Source organism: Oratosquilla oratoria, chromosome 3, assembly GCF_046742065.1.
Source record: "Oratosquilla oratoria isolate Oo_2021 chromosome 3, ASM4674206v1, whole genome shotgun sequence".
Lineage (NCBI taxonomy): Eukaryota > Metazoa > Arthropoda > Malacostraca > Stomatopoda > Squillidae > Oratosquilla > Oratosquilla oratoria.
This window is the reverse complement of record NC_134779.1, coordinates 19,043,373-19,066,189: the sequence shown is the minus strand read 5'-3', so window position 1 is coordinate 19,066,189 and position 22,817 is coordinate 19,043,373. Positions and strand designations below refer to the sequence as shown.

General features: G+C 40.8%; 1 protein-coding gene across 1 annotated transcript in view; it reads left to right on the top strand.

Annotated features, from left to right (window-relative positions):
• LOC143020917 (uncharacterized) overlaps nt 1-21,641 on the top strand; it is a 442,767-nt gene extending 421,126 nt beyond the window's left edge. Inside the window, exons 14-15 of the mRNA XM_076177865.1 lie at nt 12,475-12,648; nt 21,067-21,641. Of these exons, the coding sequence (XP_076033980.1) occupies nt 12,475-12,648; nt 21,067-21,207 (315 nt within the window). The 3' untranslated portion in view covers nt 21,208-21,641. The remainder of the gene's footprint in view (nt 1-12,474; nt 12,649-21,066) is intronic.
• Nucleotides 21,642-22,817: the final 1,176 nt, after the last annotated feature.

Here is a 22,817-nt window from a genome sequence, read left to right as displayed (position 1 = left end):
CCGGAGTAGTAATAAAAGCAATCGTGTCATTGTATTAGTAGTATTCCCTGTAGCAGTAGTACCATTAAACATAGTAGAAGCAGTGTTAATAAGAGTACAGTAGTAGAAGTTGTAACACTAGTAGAAGTTGTTGCACTAGTAGTAATAGAGGCAGTATTGGCAGTATTAATCCACGTATTTCAAATAGTATAAATAATAGCAATAGTAGTAGTAGAACTAGTAGAAAACGTAGTAGTAATATTAGCAGACGTAGTAGTAATAGTAGTAGTACTAGTAACAATAATAATGATAGTAGCAGTAATGTTAGTAGTAATTGTAGTAATAGCTGTAGTAGTGGTATTGGAAGTAGTAATAGTTTTAGCAGTAATAATGGAAGTAGCAATAGTAGTAGTAGCAATAGTAATAGTGGTAGTAGCATCAGTGGTAATAGTATAGTTGTAGTAGGAGTATATAGTCATAATAGTAGTGGTAATAGCAATACAAAGTTAATGAATGAGTGGCAGAGGTTATAGGCTACTAGCCAACTTTGCAAAGACTGAACCGTATTCATATTGTAATGGTATCAAAAACAAATGGAATTACATCTTAAGGACGGTACCGAACATCACCGAATTAAATCCTCTTGAAGAAACCATCAGAAGTGACCTAATTACGGTCATCACCAAACGAACAGTAAACAAACTTAACTGAACTTTCATCAAGAATGGGAGGGCTAGGCATCTTAAACTCGCTTAACCTTGCCATCATAGAACATTAAAACTCCCTGAAACTCACGTCCTCCTTGACCAACAACATGGCGTCACAAGATCAACAGGAATCCAACGTGATTGAAATAAGAGAAATTAGAAGAAACATATCAAAGGGCAGGGAAGTGAGGCAGGAGCAGCTTCGCACCTTATTGGAACAGCTATCGAATCATATAAAAAGATAGCAATGGTACAGTAAGAGGGGGCATCAACTTGGCTGACTGCACTACAAATCAGAGGAAAGGAATTCAACCTAAACAAAAGAATTCATGGATGCCGTAACCCTAAGGTCTGGAAGGCCATTTAATGGATTACCTAACAGATGTTCCTGTGGTACACAGTTTGATCCAAACCATGCGGTGATATGCAAGGAGGGTGGATTCACGTGCATGAGATATGACTTAATGAGGGATCTCACTGCCCAATTGCTTCGGGAGTTATGAAAGGATATGATCATTCGTCGAACCAGTACTATTCCCCCCTAGGAAGGGAGAACATCAGGTACCATACCTCCAACACAGATGAAATGCAAACAGACGTCAGCGCAAGAGGTTTCTGGACATGGGACAATTGGCCTTCCGTGGCCTACAGATATTTGATCCAATGGACCCGTTACAATAATCGAACTATTGAGGCGTCTCCCGAAATGAGAATGAAGAAATCAGGATGTACGAGGAAAGTGTACAGAATGTGGACAAAGGCTCTTCTGGCAGAGGTGATGGCAGGAGAGAAACAACCAAAAAGAAATATGATGTCGTGGATGAGGGGTAGAATATTGTACTCTTAAGATCAGCTTTCCACTACCTGAGAGGTACAATATCACCTAAATCAGCAAATATATAGAACCTCGATTTTGAACAGACAGTATTAGAAAGAAGGATAAATGAGATTTTCTACTAAGTTAAATAAATTCAAACAATATGAATTATAAATGGGTAGTCGACCACAGTTGGCAAGAGCGGGCTCAATGAACTTTGTGGTCCACAGAGTTCCACGAGAATGGCGTTAAAAAAGTAATAGTATTAATAATAGTAGTGGTGATAGTAATAGAAAAGGTCGAAATAATAAAAGCAGTAGTAATAGTTATAGTGATAGCAGCAGCAGCAGCAGCAGCAGCAGCAGCAGTAGCAGTAGCAGTAGTAGTAGTAGTAGTAGTAGAGGGATCTTGCTGCCCAAATGCTAGTAGGAGTTAGGATCTCACTGCCCAAATGCTTTTAGAGGTATACAAGGGTGTGACCACTGAACCAACACTACTTCCACTATGAGGGACGAGAACTTGAGGCACCGCACTTTCAACACATCAGATGAAGCACGAGTGGACGTCAGCGTAAGAGGTATGACACGGGGACAATTGGCTTTCTTTGACATAAAAATATTTGATTCAATGGCCCCTGTGGCAATGTTTTAACTATTGGAACGTCTCACACCCGAAAGGAAGATGAGAATCAGGATGTACGAAGAGCGTGTACGAAATGTAGATCAGGGTTCCTTCACACTGATACCCTTCGTGACTTCAGGCAGAAGGGTCCATGGGCAAAGGCTTTCTACGCTCGTCTGGCAGAGGTGATGGCAGAAAATAAACAACTAAATAGAACCGTGGCGTGGATGAGAAGTAGACCGTCATTCTCACTCATAAGATCAGCTCTCCTATGCCTGAGAGGTACCAGGTCTCCACACCCCTAAATCAGTACATATACCTAGATTTTGAGTAGACTGTAGTAGAAAATAGGATAAATGAACTTTTGTCTTACTATTCATTAAAGTAAAATAATACAAAATATAAAAAGGTAGTCGACCAGTCATTTCCAAGAGAAGGGCTAATGAACTGTGTGGGAGACAAATCCTGACTGCTTCTACCACACAGTTCCACGAGAATGGAGGTTATCAAAATATAAAAAGTAGTAATAGTAGTACATATACCAAAGGCTTTTCCCCCTTATAAGGGAGGTAGCCAAAAAACAAAGGCATAAAAACCACTCCCACCCATTCCATCCCTATCGCACTCCACTCCCCTCCACCCTCTTCCCTCCACCCTCTTCCCTCCACCCTCTTCCCTCTCTCTTATCTTGGCACCTGGATGAAGGGTCATCCCTGCATCTTGTCGCAAGACACAGCACACCCACAGCCAGGCCGCTTCATTAAATCGGCGACCCCCTCCTCTCCGTCCCCTCATGCATAATAGGAGAAGACGGGGAGAAATCCCTTCAGGCTGCGTCAATTTTTTCTCACACATACTCTCTCACCCCCCATCCCCCACCCATTCCACCTCATGGATCACATCATTCATATGCAACCGTTCTCCATTCACCCCTGTCATCTGTCCTCTCCCGTCCTTCCTCAACAGACATTCCTCTCTTCCCCAAAGCCCCTTTTACCCCATCTATCCATCTCATCCTAGGTGGCGCCTCATGTTCACTACTTCCACATCTGCCTTCCGCACCTCTTTTACTAGTTTTCACTCATTCTTTCCATGTGTCCAAACCTTCCCAATACTCTTTCATCCACCCTATCTCCCAACTCCCTTTCCACCCCCGTTCTCCTCCCCACCTCATTTCTCACTCTAGCCTAGCAACGCCGATCAAATTCTCAGACACCTCATCTCTTCCTCTCTTATGTTCCATGTTTCTGCGCTATACAGTGCTGTCGGTACAATCACTCCTTCATACATACAATCTCCTCTAAGCATTCATTCCCAAATGGCTATTTTTCATTACATTTTTTAATCCGCCAAGGTATTTACTCGCTTCTCTCAATCTACATTCTACCTCCACCTCCACTCCTCCCTTTCCTGCCATATTCGCACCCAAGTATCTAAAACTATCCACTTCCTCTAGTCTCTCTCCCTTAATACTCACCTTCAGACTGCTGCCAGTTTCGCTCCTTGTACATCTCATCACCTTACTTTTACCCACATTTATTTTCAACTTCCTTCTTTCACACACTTTCCCAAACTCTGTCACTAATTTTCTCAATCCCTCCTCTGATCCTGCTACAAGCGCAGTGTCGTCCGCAAACAACAGCTGGCTTATTTCCCACTTTTCTCCATTTTCTTTAACCATCTCCAATCCCTGACCCATCACCCTTGCATTTACCTCTCGCACCATCCCGTCCATGTATAAATTGAACAGACAGGGTGATATAACACATCCCTGGCGAAGTCCCACCTTTACCTCAAACCACACACACACTCCATTTCTAATCCTGACACACGCTCTACCACTCTTGTAAAAACTCTAGACAGCTCCTAAAAGCTTTCCTACTCTCCCGTATATCTGTAATACCTCCCACAGTACCTTCCTGTCTACCCTGTCATAAGCCTTTTCCAAATCCATAAAAGCCCAAAACGCATCCTTACCTTTTCCTATAGCTTTTTCACATATCTGTCTTGCCACAAAAATCTGATCTACGCAACCTCTACCTGTCCTAAACCCACACTGTTCCTCACTAATTACTCCCTCTGTTCCTCTCCTAATCCTCTCAATCAAGACCCTCCCATAAGCCTTCCCAACTACACTTAACAAACTAATCCCTCTGAAACTACGAGTATTACACCCACACTTGTCCCCTTTTCCCTTGTAAAGTGTAACTATGCAGGCACTCCTCCAGTCCTCCGGCACTCTACCCTCTCTTAAACAAACATCAAATAACCTCACCAGCCAGTCCACCGTCACTGTACCTCCTTTTTTCAGACATTCTGTATGACATCCATCCAGACCAGGTGCCTTGTCTGCTCTTATCATCTTAACTGCCTCCTCTTCATCCCTCCTTATTTCTCCTCCATTTTCCTCACACATCACTGACATTTTCTTAGCATTTCCCACTACAACTACCTTTTTCTCCCTATCCTCCTTCACATTTAGCAACTCCCAAAAATACTCTGCCCATCTTCCTCTTAATGCCTTCTCTTCCATTATCATCTCTCCATCTGCACCTTTTACCTTTTCTTCTCTACTTGATTCGCCTCCTTTTCTCTCTTAATTTCTTTCTAAAAAATTTTTTTATTACGTTCAAAATTTTCTGTCATACTCTTACCCTGTTTCACATCTGCTCTCCTTTGTCTCCTTTATCTTTAGTAGGTGATAGAAACAGTAGTGGTAGTAGTATGAGAAATGGTAGTAGTAGTTGAAATGGTGGTAGTATAGTGGTTGTAGTAGTAATAGAAATAGTGGTTGTAGTAGTAGAAATAGGGTTGCGTGGTGAAAGCAGCCACGATCCGTCTCCCAAAGACACAGTTCATTGGCCCTACTCTCGCCAATGACTGTGATTGACTAATGAAACCTAATACAAAAGATCATTTCTCGTAATTTCTGTTATGGTCTGCTCAAAATTTAACTTCTGTATGTGTGGTGATTTAGTGGGTGGGGACTGCGTACATCTCAGGCATAGGAGAGCTGACCTTAGAGAGTGAATAACATCTTACTTCACCCCCACAACACAGCTTTTCGGTTTCTCATTTTAGGGCCATTTACACGGTCAAACAGTTTGACAAACCCGGTTTGTCAGACAAGTGTTTGAAGTGATGTTTGACCGTGTGAATGGGGTATTTGGTCGTCAAACACGTTTGTTGAACGTGGTTGACAACCAAATACCCTATTCACACGGTCAAACCACTTCAAACACTTGTTTAACAGACCGGGTTTGTCAAATCGTTTGACCGTCTAAATGCCCCTTTTCGTTCCACAAGTGGGATGCCTCAACAGTTAGGTAATCTTAACACGGGTTAGTAGAAGTAATATCTATAGTAGTAGTAGTATGAATAGCGGTAACAGAAAGGCTAACAATCGTGGTAATAGTAACGCAATCAGCCGTGGTAATAGTAACGCAATCCGTCGTGGTAATAGTAACGCAATCAGCCGTGGTAATAGTAACGCAATCCGTCGTGGTAATAGTGCCGCAATTGTCCGTGGTAATAGTAACTCAACTCGTCCTGGTAATAACAATTCTAACAGTACTGCTACTATGGCTATTACCACTGTAGTAGAAAGTAGGACAGATGAAATTTTGTATTAGACTAAATTAATATTAAATGATATAGAATATACAAGCGTAGTCGATCAGTTGGCAAGAGGGTGGCCACTGCACTGTGTACGATATGAACATGACGTTTTTCACCAAACGGTTCCACAAGGATGGAAGTGGTGGTAGCAGTGGTGGTGGTAGCAGTGGTGGTGGTAGCAGTGGTGGTGGTAGCAGTGGTGGTGGTGGTAGTAGTAGTAGTAGTAGTAGTAGTAGTACGATTTTTTTTTATCAATTGTTATTAGTTACTTGAGAAAGTTATTGGAGCAAATATAAAATCACACACTGAAGTTAAGAAAAAGGAGATATTTAAGGAAGAAGGGATAAAAGTTTTTGGACAACTCTGTTCTCTGAATGGATATTTTTTCTTTTAATTTTTGAAAGACTGCTCCGTGTCGCATGTCCGTAAAAATATCACCAAAATCCTTTAAACATGAAATGTACATAACTTGAGAAATTACTTAGAGAGGAGTCCATTAACACGTTTGGAGAAGCGAAATCGAGGAAGAATCGCGGCCTAGATCAGTACAATTTTCTACCTTTAGCTGAATTTAATTACCTGAAATTGGACTTTTTTTTTCTAAAATGCGTTGTCAGAGCAGATTGGAAGATTTTTGAAAAGTTTTATTTAGTCCTTAACTGAATCAAGAGACACAGAAAAAAATTATGAAAAGAGTAAATGATACAAGGGGATTCAAATAAAAACTACTACAATTAATAAATACATTTACAACACAGAATTAAAAAAATCTGCAGTGTAATAAAACAGCAAATGAAACAAGAAGAAAAAATCAGGATCAGAAAAATAATAAAATTAAATTGATATTGAATTACACCTATTAAAATGTAATATAAAAAATAGACTGAAACAAATGAACTCTTAAAATGCCATTACAAAAATTAAATTATAAAAGCGTGATTACTTAACGACTGTATGAAAATGAAAACTAACTTTGTACAACAAAGTGAAAAAGAAGATAAAAAGACCAAATATTCTGAGAAAAATTGTCAGAGTTAAGTAAGATGAAGTCTTCGTTAGTAAACAAAATTTTATGTACTAAAAAGAATACGTAAATGGTGCATATGCAACATTAGACACAATATAGTTATCAAGGACAAAACTTTGAAAAATATACATTTCTTTTTCTCCACTTACTCGCTAAGAAATATACGAAGAAATATATAAGAAAATAAGAATACAGGAGACTGCAAGAGACCATAAGGTCTACACTAGGCAGTTCCATGTCCATTGTCACCTATCATCCCCATCCATAATGTTGTCTGACATATTTTAAAAACAACCGATAGTTTAAGCGCTTAGTACAAGATTTCTAAACCTAAGTCTGTATATAAAAAAGCGAAAAAACAAAATTGAATAAAGTTATTAGTTTTACGCGCATAGACGCCAAAAGCCATTTTCTATTTTCATATTTCATCTTTCTACGTAATACTTAGCGTCTCAAAATCCTACGAGGGAAGCCAGATATCACACCTCACTCAAGCACCTTCCTACTGATCCCTTTTCTTAAGCGATGCCATCCGAAGAGGCACTTTGAGTTTAATTTAAAAAAAAAAAAAAAAATCGTAATGTATTCCTTACATGATCTCATTAGTGCCTCCTCATGCCTGAGACTTCTTAAGTAACTTGAACACCTCTCGTCTCTGAAGTGATCCGTGTCTTTAGGCTTTATACATTGAATAACGCTCCTCAAATCCTAAGAAAAATGATTTGTGATTATAGAAAACCCACGTATACGAGCGAGTTAAAATGAATTTTCATTAGTGAATAGTACTCTATTTTCCGTTCCACTAAGGTTTTCAGAAAAAAAAAATTCCTTACTATGCTCTTTTCGTTTTTCATATAGATAAATATAAATATGTATGTAAATACAAATACGAGTATATGCATGAGTAATATATATATATATATATATATATATATATATATATATATATATATATATATATATATGCCATTAATATATTTTATGCGTTTTCCATAGCCTTTGCTAGAACATAAAAATCCTAATACACGCCCTTAATACCTCATTGTAGGAGATACTTTGGAAAGGAGATAACATGCTACTACCTCTTACGTGAAACTCAAATTCAGTACTATAGTTGATTAGTCCAAACATTGGTTGGTGGTAATTAGCCATTAACAAGAGTATCACGCGAAAAGGAACCATGCATAAACATCTGAATTTAATACATGACTACAAATGAATAATCATACGCACGTACGCACTATTTTGAACATAATATCAGTAAGACCGGTCTCGCATACTTCAAATCACATGTGTATCTATAGGAAGCTGTTGTTAAATACAGCACAAGCACGGACACACGCACACGCACACGCACACGCACACGCACACGCACACACACGCGCACACACACGCGCACACACACACGCACCCACACGCACACACACGCACGCATACACACACACACACACACATAAGCACACAAACGCACACACACGCACACGCACACACACACACACACACACACGCACACACACACACACACACACACACACACACACACACACACACACACACACACACACACACACACACACACACACACACACACACACACAAACTCTGAGCTCTCTTCTAGGAGGGAAATAGGTGTCGATCACGAGTCCAACACGTAATCCAAGACAACGGTGAATTACATACGCGCTTCTGTATGTGTATAGCTTTGAAGGTACATGAAATACGTGGGAAGATGAGCATGAAAAATAAGACAGGCGTTGGTGCGCTCCGGGTGTAATTGTACAACTAAGAGACCTTGAGCAGATCGACGTCACCGAGCACCTTAGAGGACTGATGGAAGAGATCTCAGGAGGTCAAAGGAGTCTGCAGCAAGGGTGAGGGGGAGCGAGTGCCGGTAATGTTAGGTATAAGACGAAAGCGAGACGGGGCTATTGTAAACAGAGACGTGGACGGCAACGGACGGATAAGGGCTTTATGGAGCAGGTATAAGGGACTTTGGTAAGTTGTGTACAATATATTGAGATAACTTTTATGACAGCCGCATGCAGGATTCGAACCCACTGCTTTAAGCCACCCGTAAAATCAACTTCACAGAGCCTTAACCCACTACACCAACAGAGACTGTAAAAGCCTTGAAACCTGCAATCGAACCGATTCCCGAGGATAGGAAAAATCACTAATCTGCGACCCCGACTTCCTGAATATATAATTGGATAAGACTTTTGGAATCTGGAATAAAAGGTCACCAAGTGGCAGCTGGAGAGTGGTGTGGGACAACGGGTAATATGAAAAGTAGCTATCTACCAGATAGATGGAGTACTTAGAGAGAGAATGTAGGTGGTAAGTTTGGCTTCGAAGAGATAGAAAGCTGAATAAAGAGAGGCTTTGGAATAATGCGACGCTTCATGGAAGGATATAGAAAACAGGAAGCTCTTATATACATGTACTGCATTTCATGGCCATTATTTCTTCAGCGCATTTTTATTTTGTTAACAACATATCTATTTATGTGTCTCCTAAACATTTACATATGTCAATATAACTAAGAATAATATTTTCTTGTAGACAGAGAAGTTCAAATGATACTACTGTTTCGGCCATTTTTTTTTTTTTTTTTTACTTATTTGGATTTTCTATATCTCTCACTGTTTTCTGATGCTGGGTTGGTAGTTTACAGAGAAGTTGGTTGTGTGTTGCTGCAATGCTTCGGACTTTGCTGACTATCCTTGGGTTGAAGGGTTTGAGTTTGTGCTTCTCGTTTATACACCGATTTGCTGTTGTTTGCCTGGTTAGTGATGGGAAGTCACCCTTGAAAGTGGTATTTCTAATTGACCAATAAGAGTCACGTAAAGGGCATTCACGACAACGATTTTCAACCCCAACCCAGATTTCGAACATGGTCGGGGTTGGAGTTGTGGTTGGCGGCTTCGCCACTCACTGCAACAACCAATTGTTGCAGTGACCGTGTTGTGAACAGCTGCCCAGGATGTAACACTTCACCCCATACCATACAACACATAATGGAAGACTGCATTATACACAATCATGCACGCAAACAACACAACATACACTCTATAAAGGATTTGTGGGAAAACCCAGTTTCGGCTGTGGCCTTCCTTGGGGAGACGGGACTGCTCGGACAGACAGTCTAGGGAACGACAACAACAACAACCAATTGTCCAATTTTTCGCAGTTGATCCGCAGTTCTATTGTGATAAGATGTCTGATCTCGACTCTGACGATCTTTTTAATATTGCTGTTTTTTTAGAGGCAGATAGAAAGCTAAGAAAAAAAGTCAAAGTGGTGTAAGTCTTGGCTTCAAAAAAGAAACAAGCTATCCCATAATCAATTATTAGAGGAACTGAGACTAGAGCCTAAAGACTATATGAACTATTTAAGAATGGATGAATCCACATTTTTAGAACTTCTGTCCTTGGTAACACCAATCATAAAAAAAACAGGATACGATGATGAGGAAGGCTATTACACCTTAAATTTTGAAACGAGTATTTCATAAGCATTGTTTTTCATTATTTTATTCGAGTATTCTTTACTTTTAACTTTCCATAGGCATGGATGTTGACGGTATATCTCAATAATCTCTCTTACGAAATCTTTACTGTACGCTTCCATTTTTTTAGTTAGGCAGCACAACTATAGCTACAAACGCACGGTACGAAATTTTGGGCACAAGTGATAGATTTGGTTGTCCGCACCCATCCACCACTCCAACCCCAACACAGACATAAAGCTCCGCCCACAAAATATCAGGAAAATCTGAACGACTCCAACCCCAACCACGACCTGCAAATCGGGGTTGCGATGGAGGTTGTTGGAGCCCATCCACGAGAAAATTTGGTCTGGGTTGGGGTTGGAAATCTGGGTTGGGGTTGAAAATCGTTGTCGTGAATGGGGCCCTTAAAGATGAAAGAAATATTTTGAAATTGTTAACATATTACCTACCAAATGGAGTCAAAGATAACTAGTACAACACTGAATGTAAAAGTCCCTCACCTACTAGAATCTAGAAGAAGGAGCGACAATATTAGACAATATAAAGAGACCTTCACAGACTCTTATTCCTTGAAGCCGTTTACTGTACATTCCGGATTTAAACCCAGCCATGTAGGGGCAGATTCCCCAGTCCCAAAGGCGCACGGGACGCTAAACTGCATCCAATCAGGAACGCACGTGTGTATGTGTGTGTGTGTGTGTGTGTGTGTGTGTGTGTGTGTGTGTGTGTGTGTGTGTGTGTGTGTGTGTGTGTGTGTGTGTGTGTGTGTGTGTGTGTGTGTGTGTGTGTGTGTGTGTGTGTGTGTGTGTGTGTGTGTGTGTGTGTGTGTGTGTGTGTGTGTGTGTGTGTGCGTGTGTGTGTGCGTGTGTGTGCGTGTGTGTGTGCGTGTGTGTGTGTGTGTGTGTGTGTGTGTGTGTGTGTGTGTGTGTGTGTGTGTGTGTGTGTGTGTGTGTGTGTGTGTGTGTGTGTGTGTGTGTGTGTGTGTGTGTGTGTGTGCGTGCGTGCGTGCGTGCACCGGAGTTGTGCCAGCAACAATTCCCTTCCATGATGAAAGCTCATACCTCATATATGGCTCGATCTAAGGGTAAGGCTGTGACCTTCCATATGCACACACACGCACACACACAAACAAACTAAGCAATATACACACACACAAGCACAAGTTTTTGGTACACTGGCTAAAATTGGTGATTTGCAGCTTAGTATGCCCAAGATCAAGCCCCACTCAGAGCAAGAAACCTTTACAAACACCACACACCTTTAGTGTCCTCCATGAGCAAGGACAAAGACAAATGCGCGCGCACACACACACACACACACACACACACACACACACACACACACACACACACACACACACACACACACACACACACACACACACACACACACACACACACACACACACACACACACACATTTACTATTCACTCACTGCAAGGGAAACGTTTAAGGTGAATCAAATCGTCGAACGGAGACAAAAACGTCTTGAAAACAATAAATAAACAGAATGTCACATTTTCAGATATATAAGTTACTTTACAAATTTGTGTTATTTAGTACAATACGATTGTGCTCATTCCAGGGGCCATCTATATTCCAATGGCTTCTTTCCCCTTATAAGGAAGATATCCAAGTCAAAGGCCTGCACCCACTGTCACCTATTGGACTTATACCCATCACCTTTTTTCCTCTTATCTTAGCTCCTCGTAGATGAAGGGTCATCCCATCAGGATGGTGTTGAGGAGAAAAAGAAAAAGAATATCCTAAGTCATTTCTAAAAGAAGAAGAAAAAATCGCCTTCTCCAAGTTGCTCCTTCTTGTCTTTTTTTCAGAGAAATACTGTCATGTATTTTTAAACATCGTCGGGACTAACGTCGATGATTAATTCGTTTTAAATTGTGCCGAATATTTTGTTTATACTTCTTAACGTAATACATTTTTTTAAGTCTTTTCACATGTATTTTGTGAAGTTGAGGAACGGACTCTCTTCTGAAGATGGCTTTGATTGACCGAGACCCATTTTAACCCCGAATATGTCAATGAACTGATTGAGCTGCATGAAAACGTCTATCGTTGACCTTGATATCAATCAGTTAATCAAACATTTAAATTACATCTAATCTCATGTAGACTAACATAAACAAAATATCATGTTCGTATTTATGATACTAACCAGCTCATCTTCGACTAGGGGACCCTAACTGGGTACGTGGATGCCCAGTGGTCTCCTTGGTACGGGAATCTCATCGCTGGCTGCCACTCAGACGGCCTCGAACTTTGGGACATTTCCTCCTCGACCCACTCTCCCCTACTCAGCCTCTCCGCCCCTTTCACCTCAGCCTTAGCCTTCAGCCCACACACGAAGGTAGGTGGGATTAGAATGTATAAGTAACATAGCTGTTGAGTTCAAGGCTGATGTAGTATGGACTTTTACATGACATTTCAAAGGACAAATTCAATGTGTAATAGATCGTGTAAATGTTTACATTTTACATATACATGCACGTGCGTTGAAAGATCTTGAACAAACACTGAAAACGGATAGAATTATAAAGTGTATATAGAGTATGTATTGAAAGGAGACTTCAAATGTAACAATGTCAACTGGGCATTTACTTTTTAATATATGTTTTGATATAGGAAAATGTATTAGGTTTTTTAGTAACAAAACGTTCCATCTACATGAAGAACTACATGGTAGTTCAAAACGTCTGACCTCGAACGTTTTTATTATCTGTCAGAGAAAACACGCACGCACCACAAACTTCCTTGATCCTTTTTCTAATCTGCTTTTGTTTTGCATTTGCATGCGAGGGCGAAACAGTGGTAATCTGCAAAGTGAAAAGGAAAAGAGTAGTGCGTCTAAAAGAATAAAAATATAGCCACATTCTTGATAACTCTTGTGTTATTCCTTCTTTCTTTCTTTTTTTGTTTTTCTCTTGTCATTGTTCTGATCTGTCTTGTTTAGTATATGAATATTCCTATACTGTTCCCTATTATCATTTAGGTCATATTCCTGTGCTTTCAGGCATGCACTACTTCTAGATCAGCTCCAACGAGCCCCTTATTCCTAGATATTCAGATGTACAGGATAATGATGATTGTTGCCCCAGTTTCACTGACGAAAAACCCGCAGCCCCATAGTAGTTGGCATCGGTCCTTGCGTTCTGGAACAAATCTCTGGGAAGAAATACTGGAGTGTTTTCTGAACAGCACGAAGAAAAGGAAGATACGTGACAATATAAATTACCATCTCTCCTTATGTCAAAACAAATGAGAGAGTGGGAATAGTTAAAGTCTATACACCCATAGACCTGATCCGGGGACCAAATACCAGCACTAAGGGGCTGCACACCTAGAGATGGAGGTGAGATTCTAGATATGTTGTTAAGATGGGCGACGGGGAGGAGGTTTTCTCTGACATACATTGTTTCCTATTTCATTCTTACAGACCCTAAATTGGCTGTTGGATTTCCCCTGAGGCCCCATTTCCACCGCGTCTGCCCCGTAAATTTGGAACGGGGTAGAAACAACTTCGCCAACCGTGTATTAAATGAATGGAATAAACGTCCTGCAGGGGCAGTACAGTTCGAAGTTTTAAGATTCATTTAGACAAACACCTAATTAATATGCTGTAATGCCTGGCATTTATCCTATTCAATTCATGTTATTTATTTACTCATTATTATTTATCTATTCACATTTATTTATCTGTTGTTGTTTTTTAATACAAATTATTATGGACCGTTTGTTTATTGTTTACTATTCTCTTCTTTTGTAATCCTTTGTAAAAATCAAAATCAGTAAACACCGTCATAGAGGCATTATGGTTAAGCTTCCCTCACCCCCCCCCAAAAAAAAAAAGAGAAAGACAGTGAAAAAACAAACAAATAAAAACTAAGCGTAATCAGTTTGCATAGGATATGGCAACTCCTAATACAAAAAGTTTGCTCTTTTCTTTAAAGATAAATTATCTTTAATAAAATTTCAGTCTGTTCAGCTTGTCACTCATGCCTTACGGGTGCTAAAGACTCCCTTCAGCTGAATTAAATCGCCTGGTGACAGTCACATCAAAGTTTCAAAGACACTTTTGGCAGTAAAATATTAGATATTTTCTCAAACAAATTCAACTTCATGTAATACATCTAATGCCGTACATGACATCACACTCTGTGCTTTTAATTTGTCTATACAGAAGATGCGTGATCTCTTTAGAGTGTATTATTTGAACACGAAGTCCTAAGGTAAAACCCGATCATAGAGGAATCAAGAAAAGACCTAACTTATTCTCTTTCACCCGCCAACCTATATTCTCTGTCTCTGTCTCTACGAGTCTCTGTGACAGTGACTGGTTGTCTTTGTGACTATCTCTGTGACTGTGACTATCTTTGTGACTGTGAAAGTCTATATGACTGTGACTGTCTGTGTGACTATGACTGTCTGTGTGACTATGGCCGTGCGACTGTCTCTATGACTGTCACTGTCACCGTCTCTGTGACTGTGACTATCTGTGCGAATGTAAATGTCTCTGTGGCTGTGAATGTCTCTGTGGCTGTGAATGTCTCTGTGGCTGTGAATGTCTCTGTGGCTGTGAATGTCTCTGTGACTGTGAATGTCTCTGTAACTGTGACACTCTGAATGTGACTATGACTATCTCTGTGACTCTGTGATAGTGACTATCTCTGGGACTGGAATATGTGACTGTGACTGTCTATGTGACTATTACTGTCTCTGTGACTATATTTCTGTGACTGTGACTGTCTCTGTGACTGTGTCTCTTTGACTGTGGCTGTGCCTGTGCCTGTAATTCTCTCTGTCACTGTATGCCTATAACTGTGACTTTCTCTATGATTGTGAATGTCTCTATGACTGTGACTGTGACTGTCTCTTTGACTGTGACTGTCTTTGTGACCTTGACTGTGCTGTTCTCTGTGATTGTGACTGTGACAGTGACTGTCTCTGTGACTGTGATTGTGACTGCATCTGGTACTGGGACTGGGGATATCTCTGTGACTGTGACTGTCGCTTGAAATGTGACTGTCTCGGAGACTGTGACAGTTTCTGTGACTGAAATGGTCTCTGTGATTGTGAATATCTTTGAGACTGTGACTTGCTATGACTGTGATTGTCTGTGACTGTGTCTGTTTCTGTGACTGCGACTGTTTGTGACTGCAGGAGTGTCGCTGTATGTGACTTTGACTATTCATGTGACTTTGACTCTCTGTGACTTTGACTCTCTGTGCCTGTGACTGTCTCTATGATTGTGACTGTCAATGCGACTGTAACTATCTCTGTGACTGACTATTTCTGTGACTGTAACTGTCTCTGTGACTGTGATTATCTCTGTAACTATGACTGTCTCTGTGACTGTGACTGTCTGTGACTCTAACTGTCTGTGACTGCCTCTGTGACTGTGGCTGCCTCTGTGACTGTGTTTATATCTGTCACTGTGACTGTCTGTGACTGACTGTCTCTGTGACTGTAATTGCCTCTGTGACTGTGACTGCCTCTGAGACTGTGACTGTGTCTGTGAATGTCTCTGTGACTTTGACTGTGACTGTTTCTGTGACTCACTGTCACTGTGACTATGACTGTCTCTGTGACTTTGACTGTCTCTGTGACAGTGACTGTTTCTATTAAAGTGACTGTGACTGTCTCTATAACTGTGACTGTGATTGTCTTTATGACTGTGACAGTGACTGTATCTGTGACTGTCTCTGTGGCCATCTCTGTGACTGTGACTCTGGTTATGACTATGTGACTGTGGCTGTGACTATCTCTGTGACTGTTACCGCGACTGTGAGTGTGACCATGACTGTAACTGTCTCTGTGAATGTGACTGTGAATGTCTCTCTGACTGTGACTATAACTGTCTATAATTGTAATTGTGACTGCCTCAGTGACTGTGACTGTCTTTATCTTTGTGACTGTCTGTATAACTGACTGTCTGTGTGATTGTGACTGTCTCTGTGACTGTGAATGTCTCTGTGACTGTGAATGTCTCTGTAGCTTCGACTCCCTCCGTCTCAGTGACAAAGATTACAAAGGCGGAGCATGCCGACAGGAGACGTTTTGGTCCATAACTAGGTTGGATGCAAAAAAAAGTTATAATAATAATAAATAGATAAATAGATAAATAAATGAATGAATAAATAAATAAATAAAATTATAACAATGTAAATAGTAATAAATAAAATATAGAAATAAATGCATAGGTATAGTTAAATAATAAACAAACAGATAAATAGTAAATAATAATAAATTGAGATGTAATAATAAATGAGAATCAAGTAAATAATAATAAACAAACAGACAAATGGTAACAAAACAAATAAACAAATAATATAAAATAAATGACAGTCATCACAGCATTCTTAAGGCTTCAAACTATACTACAATCCACTGCCTCTGCAGGAAGTTTATTCCATTCATTAACTACACGGTTGGCGAAGTTGTTTCTACCAACTTCCAAATTAAATCTATTTCCTAACATTTTGAGACCATTGTTTCTTGTCGGATTCTCATTCAGTGTGAAAATTTTGTCACGTTTGATGTCAATTCCCTTTAGAATCTTAAAGACCTATCTAGAATCTTAAAGACTGCCTCTGTGATTGTAACTGACTGTAACAATGACTATGTGATTGTGACTATGATTGTGACTACCTCTAGCTGTGACTGTCTCTGTGACTGTGACTGTCTCTGTGACTGTGACTGTGACAGTGACAGTGACAGTGACAGTGACAGTGACAGTGACAGTGACAGTGACAGTGACAGTGACAGTGACAGTGACAGTGACAGTGACAGTGACAGTGACAGTCTCTGTGACTGTGACTGTGACTGTGACTGTGACTGTGACTGTCTCTGTGAATGTGACTGTGAATGTCTCTTTGAATGTGGCTGTCTATGCGTAATTGTCTGTGTGACCGTCTCTGTGACCGTGACTGGTCTCTGTAACGGTGTCTCTGTGACTGTGACTGTGTCTCTGTGACTGTGACTTACTGTGACAGTGACTTTTTTTTACTGTGACTGTCTCTGTAATTGTGACTATGGCTGTCTCGGTGACTGTGACGCGGCTGTCTCTGTGACTGTGATTGTGACTGCCTGTGACACTGAATGTGAGTGACTGTCTCTGTGACTGTTTCTGTGACTGTGACTCTCTGTGACTGACTGTCTAAGTGACTTTACGACTGTGTGATTGTGACTTTGACTGTCTTTGTGACTGTGACTGTTTTTGTTACTGTGACTGTTGCTGCGATTGTGATGGTCTCTGTGTCTGTGTGACTGTTATTCTCTCTGTGACTGTTTCTGTGACTGTGTCTCTATGACTGTGACTGTCACTGTCTGTGACTGTGACAGTCTTTGTGACTCTGTGACTGTCTCTGTGACTCTGTGACTGTCTCTGTGACTGTGACTTTTCTGTGATTGTGACTGTCTTTTGTCTATGTGACTGTGACTGCCTGTGTGACAGTGTCTATGTGACTGTGACTGTCTGTGTGAATGTGTCTTTGATTGTGACAGTCTCCGTGTCTGTGACTGTGGCACTTTTGTTACTGTGACTGTATCTGTATCTGCGACTTTCTGTGACTCTGAATGTGGCTATCTCTGTAACTGTGACTGTTACTTTTACTTTCTCTGTGACTGTGACTGTCTCTGTGACTGTTACTGTCTCTGTGACTGTGTGACTGTATCTGTGACCGTAACTCTCTCTGTGACTGTGACTATGACTGTCTCTGTGACTGTGACTCTCTACGCGACTGAGGTTATTTTTGTGGCTGTAACTGTCTCTGTAATTGTGACTTTGTGACTATGACTGTCTCCGTGACTGATTGTCTACGTGACTGACTATCTCTGTGGCTGTGACTGTTTCTGTGATTGTGACTGACTCTGTGACTGTCTTCGTCTCTATGACTGTGACTGTCTCTGTGACTGTGACTGCCTCCGTCTCTGTGACTGTCTCCGTCCTTCCCTATCTCTGTCTGTCTGTCTGTCTGCCTGTCTGTCTGTTTCTCTGGTGCAGCAGCCGAGGTTAGTGGCGGTCACCAGTGTGTCCCATGTTGATGAGATGGTTCTTGAGTACTTTCCGGCCGCCTCACAAACTCTTTGGTTAATTCCTGGGAAACGCACTGCGGGACTTGAACTCTTGACGTCTCCTGTCAACTAACACGAACTGCGTCGTTAGTCACTTCTCGTCGTCGTCGTCCTCCTCTTCCTCCTCCTCCTCCTCTTCCTCTTCCTTCTCCTCTTCCTCTTCCTTCTCCTCTTCCTCTTCCTTCTCCTCTTCCTCTTCCTTCTCCTCTTCCTCTTCCTTCTCCTCTTCCTCTTCCTTCTCCTCTTCCTCTTCCTTCTCCTCTTCCTCTTCCTTCTCCTCTTCCTCTTCCTTCTCCTCTTCCTCTTCCTTCTCCTCTTCCTCTTCCTTCTCCTCTTCCTCTTCCTTCTCCTCTTCCTCTTCCTTCTCCTCTTCCTCTTCCTTCTCCTCTTCCTCTTCCTTCTCCTCTTCCTCTTCCTTCTCCTCTTCCTCTTCCTCTTCCTCTTCCTCTTCCTCTTCCTCTTCCTCTTCCTCTTCCTCTTCCTTCTCCTCTTCCTCTTCCTCTTCCTCTTCCTCTTCCTCTTCCTCTTCCTCTTCCTCTTCCTCTTCCTCTTCCTCCTCCTCCTCCTCCTCCTCCTCCTCCTTCTCCTTCTCCTCCTCCTTCTCCTCCTCCTCCTTCTCCCTGCCTCCTCTTCCTCCGCCTCCTCCCTGCCTCCACCTCCCTCATAAACTTCTCTTTGCCTGTACGCTTCGTGAAGCTTTGGGTTTGGCTTTCCCTTCATACACCTGCAGATCATGGTACGATTCTTGAAATCTAGTATTCATTAACACTTGATCAGGTTGACCTACCAACCAACTGGGACAAAAGGGACGTGAAGGTCTCACTTGTATAACGACATTTCTCTTCTTAAGCTTTTAGGTTCGGAAACCACTCGAGAGGTGACGTGAGGCGCCTGGCGAGAACGAGAACAAAGCATACGCAAGGTTTTCTTCTGGGTCGTGTGCTGTAATGTAATTAGTTCGTCTCCATTCGGCTATAATGTGTGTTTAATTTGAATGATGATGAAATTGGTAAAGTCTTATTGGTTTGATAAATGAAACGTATGATGGTTTTCTCTAATGATAATGTAAAAAATAGAAAATGAATGAATAGATAGATAGATAGATAGATATATAAATAAATAGATAAATAAAAAATAAAAATGAATAAATAAATAAATAAATAGATAGATATATAAATAAATAAATAGATAAATAAATAAATAAAATAAATTAGTTAATAAATAAAAATAAATAGATAGATAGATAAATAAATAAATAAATAAATAAATAAAATAAATAGATAAATAGATAAGTAAATCTTTAATAATCGAACATAAAACGCTCATCGAAAACATACGAGCATACCAGAAAGTATTTCTGTCCTCCACGACTCGTTCCCCTTGAGGCTGCACCTCCTGATGCAAATGAATATGTCAACGGGTCTTGACGACGGGCGGTTGGGAGATGGCTCTACCCGACGCCCGTCTCCCAGATGCACCACAAGCAGGTGCATGTATTTTGTCCCCACGAGTGGAATCAATAACAAAAATAACAGGAATGCAATCGGAGATTCTGTGGTGAAATCAATACCAAATGTTGGAGTAGAAAACGAGTTATGAAGCTCATCTCGAAAGGGCTCAGGTCGACACCTGACCTCGGACTTTATCTTCGAATGCCAGACGTCCCTTTAACAATGAAAACATTCTTGCATCTCACTACCTTCATTTGCATGCAGTCAATACCTGGTCTCCTTGTCTTACTGGTTTTACTAATCTCATAGAAAGGGCTCCGCCACCCCTTTTGCTCTCTCTTATGTCTGTCCCTCTTTTCTCTCTCTCTCTCTCTCTCTCTCTCTCTCTCTCTCTCTCTCTCTCTCTCTCTCTCTCTCTCTCTCTCTCTCTCTCTCTCTCTCTCTCTCTCTCCATCCCTCTTTTCTTATGTATGTATGTATGTATGTATGTATGTATGTATGTATGTATGTATTTATGTATGTATATACGTATCTATTTCCTTGCCTCGCCCTTTCCCCGTTTCCCTTCCTCTCTCCTTTTCCCTCTCTCCCCAGTGCTCCCCGTCTCCTCCTCCTTATCTCCCTGTCGTCCTCACTCTCCATTATCCTATCACTTCCTCAGCCCAGCTTCTCTCTCCCCTCCTCCTTCCCCTTCCTCTGTCTTCCCCACCCTCCTTTCTTCTCTCTTCCTTTACCTGGCTTTCCGCTGTCATCCTCTTCATATCTTCTTTGCTCAAGGCTTGAAGGGAATTTGTTTTTCTCCTCTCAAATCTCAACCGGGTCGTTTTTTCATTCTCTCTTCTCCAGAATAGCGATGCATTTTTTATACGCAAAATTTTTACCTTATGCAATTATATCTTTTTGTTTTGAGTTATACTTGCTAAAATCTCGCTACTGCATTGTCGCTGGTTTCCTTTAGAAGCGTTGGATTGTTGTTTGTACTTTATTGATGTGGGACGTTTCTATACCATCAGCTTGTGGTTTTGTATTAGATGAGGGAGTTAAGGCGCCTAATTAAACCCAGAATAAAGATACGTATCTTCACAATTGCTGAAGGTGTTAAACATTGTTCATGAAAGTGTCTACAACTGTACAGCACAGATAATTCTCTTTTTCATAGACTTGGTGAAAGCCTTTGTCTTGGTAATTCACATCATGCCTGATCTCTCCATCAACAACATCAATGCATCTTCTGTTTACTGCAGAACCTGGCGCTTGGGGATGAGTCGGGCGTCCTACGACTGGTTCACGTGGATGGTATCGACTCAGCCGCTCCGAGTCCCTTCCTTCGCTATTCCACGGCCTTGTCGCGACTTGCGCGGATTGGACTGACGCCTGAGGTTTAGCTCAGGAACTGAGGAGCTGGCTGGCGTCGCCAAAGCCGTGAGGAGCAGCAGCTTTGGGAGCAGAGAGCAGTTGACTGAAGTCTGCGCGAGGAACGTTATCCGGATTGGAAGGGTCAATATAGACACAATAATAGTCTTGTGATTGTTGTCTGACACAGAAACCCTTCCCACTTCTTATAATGTAGGTCAAGAATCTTCAGTGTGAGTGGTACGTAAGTTTATGTAGGTGACATTATGATATGAAAGAAAAGGATATCAGGAAAGGTTAAGACATTCTAATCAAACTATAATTGATTTTTTTTTTCAAAGTTCCTGTACAATGTGCTTTTAATTTTCAATCTTCTCTGTGCACATTTTTCATTTTATGCCCCTTGAACCTTACAAATATTTTCATATTTAAAGTGGACAGTGACATGTAATTTCTTTAAGATATGTTGAAGTTAGTAGTGGAAAAATTAATAGGTAAATGAATGAATAAATAAGTAAATAAATTAAATAAAAAATCTAAGAAAGTTGAATTCCCTAATAAAGATGTTTATAATGCACCTCGGTTCCAGTATATTTTTGTTTTGAGGATAATGTTTACTAGAAACGGTATGGAGATAAAAATTTTGTTTTCAACCGAATTATATTCATAAAAAAAAAAAAAAAAAAAAAACGATGACCAAAGTTGCCTAAAGTGGTCATGGTCGTGACATGAATGGACTACAGTTGATATCCAATTAGGCATCAAAGATGATCCTTCGATTTTATGTTTCATGTTGTTATTTATATATCGAAGGATGAAGTCATAATTCTGGACGGGTTATATTTTTTATACAGATAGTTTTGTCTATTGTGAGTCTCTTGCATCCAGAAAAGAGTTTTCTAAAACTTAGCATCCCATTCCCAGTCATTGGAAAGTGAGAAACCGTTGGTAGGGCAAAGCCCTTTCAATTGCAGCAAACAGATTTTCTTAGGCCGACGTTGAGTCACCTCCCCGCCTGTAACCATTACCTATAACTTCACATATTGCAACATCGCCCACGGAAAACTACATCGCAACACACATACGAACATACATACACACACGCCCCCCAAGCTCTTCCTTCACGTGACTGAACCGTGAAATACTCTGATTCCAAAGAACACCTTTTCCTATATACAAGATATTCTCCATACTTAGATTAATACGAATAATAATTACATCACAAGAAACAACTACACATATTTCTAATGAAAATACGATATTATATAGTAATGATTAACTTTAATGTCACTAGATTAAATTATGAATAATTGTGAGGCTGCCAACCCCCACCGAATAATGATTTGTTAGCAATTCAACTAATACGAAGTAGAAGCTAACGAGGGTGCCGGCAGTCAGAAGGTGGAAGCAGACCGAGGAATGCCTGCTGATGTAATCGAACACCAATAGACAAAGGAAAGAGTCTATGAGTTTGATTAATCCACCAAGGATCGACTTCATCGCCTGGTCAAGCCTGTCGGGAACCAGAGCAGCAAGTCCGCGCGGCCCAACTTTTGAAAACTTACCAGAATATTAGACCATGATTTTGTTATCCGAAATTTCATAAATTTCGAAAGATCTGAAGACTCGCACACTAGAATGC